General features: G+C 43.0%; 1 protein-coding gene across 3 annotated transcripts in view; it reads right to left on the bottom strand.

Annotated features, from left to right (window-relative positions):
• Nucleotides 1–7077, bottom strand: part of Pmfbp1 (polyamine modulated factor 1 binding protein 1) — a 49891-nt gene that overhangs the window by 42219 nt on the left and 595 nt on the right. For all 3 annotated transcript variants that reach the window (XM_031341369.1, XM_031341371.1, XM_031341370.1), the window contains exons 2-3: nt 6676–6736; nt 2039–2194 (exon numbers count right to left, since the gene is read on the bottom strand). In XM_031341369.1, the coding sequence (XP_031197229.1) occupies nt 2039–2194; nt 6676–6726 (207 nt within the window). In that variant the 5' untranslated portion in view covers nt 6727–6736. The remainder of the gene's footprint in view (nt 1–2038; nt 2195–6675; nt 6737–7077) is intronic.

The following is a 7077-nucleotide window of genomic DNA, read 5'->3' as shown; positions in this document are numbered from 1 at the left end:
ATATATATATATATATACATATATATATCTGAGTGTGTGTGTGCACATGCATGTTTGTGCATGCAGATGAATGCAGTACACATGGAGGTCAGAAGAGGGCATTAGGCACCCTGGAGCTGGAGTTCTGACAGTTGCTTGCTGCCTAGCACTGGGAATCAAGTCTTGGGTCTTTTGCAACAGCAGTGTGCTCTTAATGGCTGAGTCAGTTCCCTAGCCCCAGAACTTTATTCTTGTTGCCACACTCTGCTTGTTTCTGGGTTTTGGAGTCTATATTCTTTGATTTACAGGGTCATGAACTTTCTCTTCCACCACCCATCTCTCTCCTGTTTCTTTTATTACACATAACATCTGATGGAATATTTTACTTTTCTCCCTTAAATGTGGTCCTCAATCATGACCTCCTGCCTATTTCCCCAGCTCCTCATCAGTATTAGTCAAAATTCCAGAAAGCCTGGTATTTTTCCTCTGTCAACATAGTATGTTTCCCATGGAAGGCAGGTCTTTAAGGGGTTTTGAGGAGATGAGTGGAGGTCTGAGTGTAATTGTGTATTTGTATGCATAGTCTGCAATTTAAATTTTGTGCTAAGTGCTATGGAAAAAAAAAAGAGAGCTTGTTTTAAAGCTTGTCTCAAGCTGTTAGACCTTCTCCTAGGCAATTAGAATAATAAAACCCAATTTAATGCCTTTTTCCTTCTAAGTTGCCAGATACATTTATAAACCACATGGCTTTCTCTGACTGGGATGATAAGTAAACTCACGATAGCTCTAGTAGAAAATCCTAAAATGTTAATATTTAGAAAGAAATTATGATCATTTTCCTGAGATTGATTTAGGGAAACCAATGGGTTTTCCCCCTCTTTGTGACTTCCTGAGGAAGGAGTGGCAAGCCAGTAAGATAAGGTGAAATTGTTGCATTGAAATTGTTTCATTGATAGCATATTTAGGCAGCTGCAAAGAACAATGTGAGGTTGAGTCCTGGAAGAACACTGACAGACAGTGTGGAGAGCTCAGGTCCTTAAGCACCAGAACACATGGCTACCTACACAGCAGCTGAGGATCTAACCCAGGGATCCAGCAAATGCCTGTGCAACTGCTTACTTCTTCATGTTTACATGCAACCCAGTTTATAAACAGAAAAAGCAACCACATCTGGTCTCCAATTTGTGTCAACAAATTTAAAGTCTGGTGCAAACACTTCAGGATTAGAGATTCGTAAGAGAAAGAGAACTAAAGGGCAAAGGGCAAAGTGAAATTGCTCAGTTGGTGAACTGTCTATACTTGTTGGTTAGTGTGAACTCAAAGTCAGACTTGGGAAAGATGGCCATGCTGTGATGTCTGCCCTTTTCACACTTGAATAGGGTTACTGAATATGACTTTGCTTGGGCTGTAACAAGCCACTGAATGCCAAGAACTATAAGAGGGTTCTGTTTATAGAAAACTCAAACAGGTTGGGGACTGAGACAAGGAAGAGAGAGATGGTCAGGATTGATCCACTGGGCTCCATCTCATTGAGAAATTCTGGGAGAGTACTAGGAGCCAGCCTTGAGTTAACTTGGACTAAGGGGAAAAGGATGTGGTTATTTGATCAACTTCTCCCTATTTGTTATTGGTTGAGGACTCTCCATCATGTTAGCCTATTGAATGAATGGATTCCAGTCTCCAGAAGGACAACATCAAGGCACGGGTGTGGCATTAGGAACTCCTCTTGCACGGAGATGCCTCAGAGCTGGCGCAGTGGCTCTCTCATTGCCATGTCTAATGTGGACGTTTGTCTGAGACCCATCCTAGTATTTTCCAGATGAGCTAAATCCAGATAATGAAAAAGGGGGAATACTTAGTATCTCAATAATGTTGCAAATAGCTAGGTCGAAAAATCCCAAAGATAGGGATAGTTTCTTCTATGTGAGAGTATGTGTGGGGTATTTGGTTTTCTCGATGCATGCTCAGTTAGTACTCTGAGTGGCCCACAGTGGCATGTCCCCTCGTTCCCATCAGTGGTCAAGGGAGCAGAGACAGGCAATGCTGCCCGGTGCCTTACGTGGTTGGTTTTCAGCATAGCTTCCTCCACACAGAGCTGGTTCTCTTGCAAGGTCTTCCCCTGTCTCTTGCACACGTCGTGGAGATTCTTGATGTCCAGTTGCAGGCTCAAGAGCTTGCTGTTCAGGGTGTTGACTTCTCGGTCTCTCTCCCCAGCCTAGGCAGCCAGAAAAATAAAAGCATCAATTATGAACGATTGAGAAAGCGCTTGCTTTCCTTCACTTAACGGCTTGACAGGGAGCTGAATTCGCTGGAAATTTGTTTATTGAGCCTGTGCTGTTATTACTCATCTTGGGTAACATTTACACAGGATCCATTTGTGAGGTGTCTTAGAGCCTTGCATTATTCAGACAATTACTTATTTATATTAATTAATCTTTGCCACACTGCTCTGGGCGCATCAGACAATTCCCCTGTTTTTTTTTTTTTCGACAGGAAGTCAGTGCTTAGAATGATTCCAGGCACCCAGAGAACCGTCTATAAATATTAATGGTTCTGCCACTGATGAAATAAACATATTGAGATGTCAAATGAACTTGTCAGGACTACAGTGAATTAGTGATAGAGTTGACGAGGGATTCTGAGATCTCTTAACTTTCTCTATCCATTAACCAATCCCCCCTCTTGCCTATAAACCTAATGATTTTCTTTAATGGCGTTCACCAATGGGAGCAAAAGAGAAAGCTCAGGCCTGATCGGTGGGATCTCCCTGTCTTTGATTAGGAGTTAGAAGGGTTAGCTAATTGTTGCTAGGTCAGAATGCAAAGGAGTGACTGAGATCAAAACAGATTGGGTAGAGAGTCTCAACTTGGGTGGGGGAGGAGACTGGGTATAAAGCAATGGTGGATGGGTGGGCTCTCCATTGAGTATGGGTGATGAGAATGTAAGAGGAATTTAGCAGGAAGCACTCTGGGAAGCTCTATAGCGTTTTCTTCCTAGCCCTGTACTGCTCTCTGTCACATCCCTGAGGAAAGATGGAGGAAAGAGAAAAACTCCAGGCAAACCGGCAAACCAGCAAACCGGCTCACACAAAGGTCGTCAGATGCTAGCCTGATTCTACTGGAGGCTGCAGCGTATAATAATTACATCCCAGAGCTCATCTTGATTAGTGGGAACGAAAGCTGAGCTGTCCAGCTCCATACCAGTGATGTTACTGGCCAAACACTGCACGGAGCCATGTGAGCTCCCAAGTACTTCCAGCCCTCTGTTTTTAGAGGTGAAGTGACCTCAGTAGCCTTAAAGCAACTGTTTTAAAAGGAAACCAGAGAAGGACACTCAGTAACGGGGCAGGGATCTGAGCCACCTTTCCAAAGCCTCGTAACTTAGAAGAGCCAGGGCTCACGTTCCTTTTAACAGAGGAACCAAGGTTCTGCCGACCTATCACACTTGACTTGGCTTCTGAAATACAGGAGCCACCCGACACACATTCCCATGGGAACTTGAGACCTGAGGTGGACATAGTAAATCAGGCATTTAATATGGACACTCCATCTAGGAGATCTTTGAACAGGCCAAGGTGGGCCAGAGGACAAAGTGTGGGAACCGGAACCACAATGTCAGAGTACCGGGAATCCAATCCACATGGTTCCCAGAAGCACTGCTGTCTCAGCTGATTCACTTCATTTCCATTTAATACCTGCAGGGTTTTTTTTTTCTTCTTCTTCTTCCCACTTTACAGTTTAATTAGGTTAACGGCATGGCTCTGTCATTAAAAGGATTTCATTATCTCAAAACTCTCCCTCCTCCTTTTTTAGCTCATGCTCCTCACTCCTCACTTTCAGAAAAATAACAGTGGATGTCAACTGCCCCAAGCATGTAATTACCATTAAGACAATTACCGGGGACTCTCTTAAGAGAATGCGTGTAGAGTGGTTTAAAGAAAAAAACAAAAAAACCAAAACAACTTGGCATGTAGTCACTGTTTTCTAACTTGAAAACAAAATCCATGATCCCAACAGGAAGCAGCTGCTTCACCCCGGAGTCCTTTCAGTCCGAGGGATGGTGTGGAAACTCAGGGGGGTCGCTGGATGCTCAGAATCATCTGTATGATCTGTGAGGTAGGCGACAATGACATGCTTGTCTTACAGGGAGAGTCTGAGATTGCTCTGCATGCCAGTCTCGATGTCGATCTTGTCTTGAGTTGAGGACTGTGTCCTCTGGTTGCTCTGAAGGAGCTACACCTGCGGAGGGCTCATTCCTACAACGCTAGAGAGACATAACTTGGGCTTCTCCAAGTCAATTAGTTGAATGCACTCTCTCAAGCTAGTGAAAATATCTTTCTCTCTTCAGGTTGAGCTCCCACTGAATAGAAAGCCTAATGTCATCCCATTCTCCTCTACCACCAGGACCTCAGGGCTGGGCCTTCAGCTTCATCTAATTTGGATATTTAGGAACTGCTTGGAGTCTCTGAGGAAATGCCTTCATTCATAAAACAAGAGGGCCGGGATAAATCATCTTCCTTGGAAGGTTCTCTAAACCAGTTGCATAACAAATGTGTTTTGCTAGATGTCAGATGAAATTTGCCTCTAAAATAAAAATGTGACCATTCATTCCTAAACAGCAAATCATCACAGTTTCGAGGTATCAGAGCAAGAGTGAAGGCACATGCGGAGCAATGAGCTGCGCCCCAGCATCCATTTTTAATGCAGTTAGTTGTAAGAGGGGGCTGTGCTCAGAAACTCAAGAAAGGCGAGTTTTCATGGGGGTCCTAATAAATCTAATTTCCTTCTAATACCTTGCTCAAGACATTAGCTGTGAACTATTTATAATCCTATGTACTTTTATAGAGAATGAATTCCAGGCAGATGCCTTCAGAGTATCAATATGCATTAGGTATAGATTTGAGCTGACATTTCATCAATCATAGCTCTGTAACCAGTACTAGAGGTAGGAGATGAACCAAGGGTTTTAATGTTGACCCTTGGGCACCGCCTGATAGCATCCTGGATCTGAAGCTGTGAGTGAGAGCTGAAAAAGCCAACTGCTGCAGCTAGGTAAGGTTTCATTTCCATAAACTGTGGATTCAGATGCCCAGTTTTACCTGCCCAGAATAACATGACGTGGGCCAAGCTACCCATCCACAGGCAAAGTAGCGAGTGCTAATGCTGCAGTTGCTTCCATGATCATGGTAATTATTGGAAATCCAGCTATTTAACGACAGTTGATTCTGTATTGATTAAATGAGCTCTTTGTCAATTATTATGCCTTCTCAAACATATATTTCAAGAGGGGAAGACAGCTTTTCCTCTGAGTTTTAAAGGACTGACAAATAGTTTCACGTATGTTCTCAGGGAGAGCTGTGTCAAGCTGAAGGTCATGACTCAGCAGCACTTGGAGAGCTAAGAACACCTAAGATTCAGAATGGTGGCATTCTCGGGCTTTTAGGGATCTGAAGGAGGAGGCTTGGAGAAAATTGGAGTTGTAATTCCTAAGGTAACTTATTCAAATGGTAAACCTGCTAACTGTCTCTGGGAAATTATTTGTCCAAGGACAAAGGTCAATTTTCAACAAATAATGGAAAACCACTTTTTTAATCATTACCAATACCTACAGGATGCTGGATGAGTAGGTGCTTTAAAGACACATGGGGTCTGTGATAGATACCGGCTACCTGTGGAATGTCGATGCTTTTTTTGTTGGCACTTTGTAGTTCCCTCCTATTTGGAACCATCATGTCCTGAGGGGCTATTCTGCTAGAGGGGAGGGTCCAGGAGAACAGAGACCTTTATGTCGTTTACTTTTTGAACCTCCAGAACAATGCCTGGTATTCCAAAGACATATGTTAAATGAAAACAAAACAAAACAAAACAAAACAAAACACCAGTAGCCTAGAAAAATGTATACTAGGCCCTTGTTCCCAAGTAGAAGTAGCAGCAAGTCCCATATGGCAGCAGGAACCCAGCAGGAAAGGAGCAGAAATGTTGGCTTTAGAAGCAGCTTACTTCTTGGCAGAAGCCCATGCCACTCGAGACATCTTTACACTTACTTAACCAAATGGACTTTTTCCAGCCTATGGGGAACAATGAAGGAACATATACATACTTTATTATATTTTGGCCAATACTTTATTATACAAAACAGAGAACTCCATTTTATAAATCCCTACCAGATAAAGTGAAATGTTGGCAATAATAGAAAATATCTGGGGCTGGAGAGATGGCTCAGTGGTTGAGAGCTGTGGTTACTCTTCCCGAGTAGGTCCCGAGTTCAATTCCCAGCAGCCACATGGTGGCTCACAACCTTCTGTAATGGGATCTGATGCCCTCTTCTGGCCTGCAGATGTATATGCAGCAGAGCACTCACATTAAATAAATAAATTAAAAAAAAAATAGAAAATGTCTATTAGGTGCTTTTTGTATATAGTACCTGATAAGCTACCTGGCAAGCATGTGAAATGCATGCTCATCATTTTTACTCTCCCTGAGGAGGCTCAGAGAGGGTGGGCAACATGGTCCAGGTCACTCTGCTGTTAGATGTGGACCCAGAGCTGCCGAGGCTCAAACCGGAGCTCTTAAACCTATGTGCTGATGTCTGCTCTCTCCGTGGTGTTTTATGATGCTTATACCTGGAATTTGGAAGCATGGAGCTTGGAAGCAATCACCTTCAACAAAGATTCACCTTCACATGTGCAGGCCTTACCTCATCTTTCAGTCCCTTGGCAGTTCGTAATTCTCCTTTAAGCTTTAGCATTTTTGTAAACCTGAAAAAATCCAAGTGTTTAAGATGGAAAAAGCATAAATGAATCCAGCCCTTTAAAGGACTTTTCCTAGCTAGATCTGGGCCCTCAGCAGGGGAGTTGGAAAAAAAATCCCTAAGCTGTTAACAATACCCCAACTTTCCTGTTCATCTGTCTGTGTTTTCACATGGGTCAAAACTTTTGTGAGGGAGGCAAGGCCATAGTTTTACATCTTTCCCAGAAAACCACTATGTGGTAAACCAAAAAGTTCCCAAATTTACTGTTCTAGGGAAGAAAAAGGGCCGAGCTATACTTTCTTTCTAGATGTCTGTGGGTCAGATATAGTTAAGACTTAGTTTTTTTTT

Source organism: Mastomys coucha, unplaced genomic scaffold, assembly GCF_008632895.1.
Source record: "Mastomys coucha isolate ucsf_1 unplaced genomic scaffold, UCSF_Mcou_1 pScaffold22, whole genome shotgun sequence".
NCBI lineage: Eukaryota > Metazoa > Chordata > Mammalia > Rodentia > Muridae > Mastomys > Mastomys coucha.
Note: the sequence above shows the minus strand (reverse complement) of the source record. Positions and strands in the feature narration are given on the sequence as shown.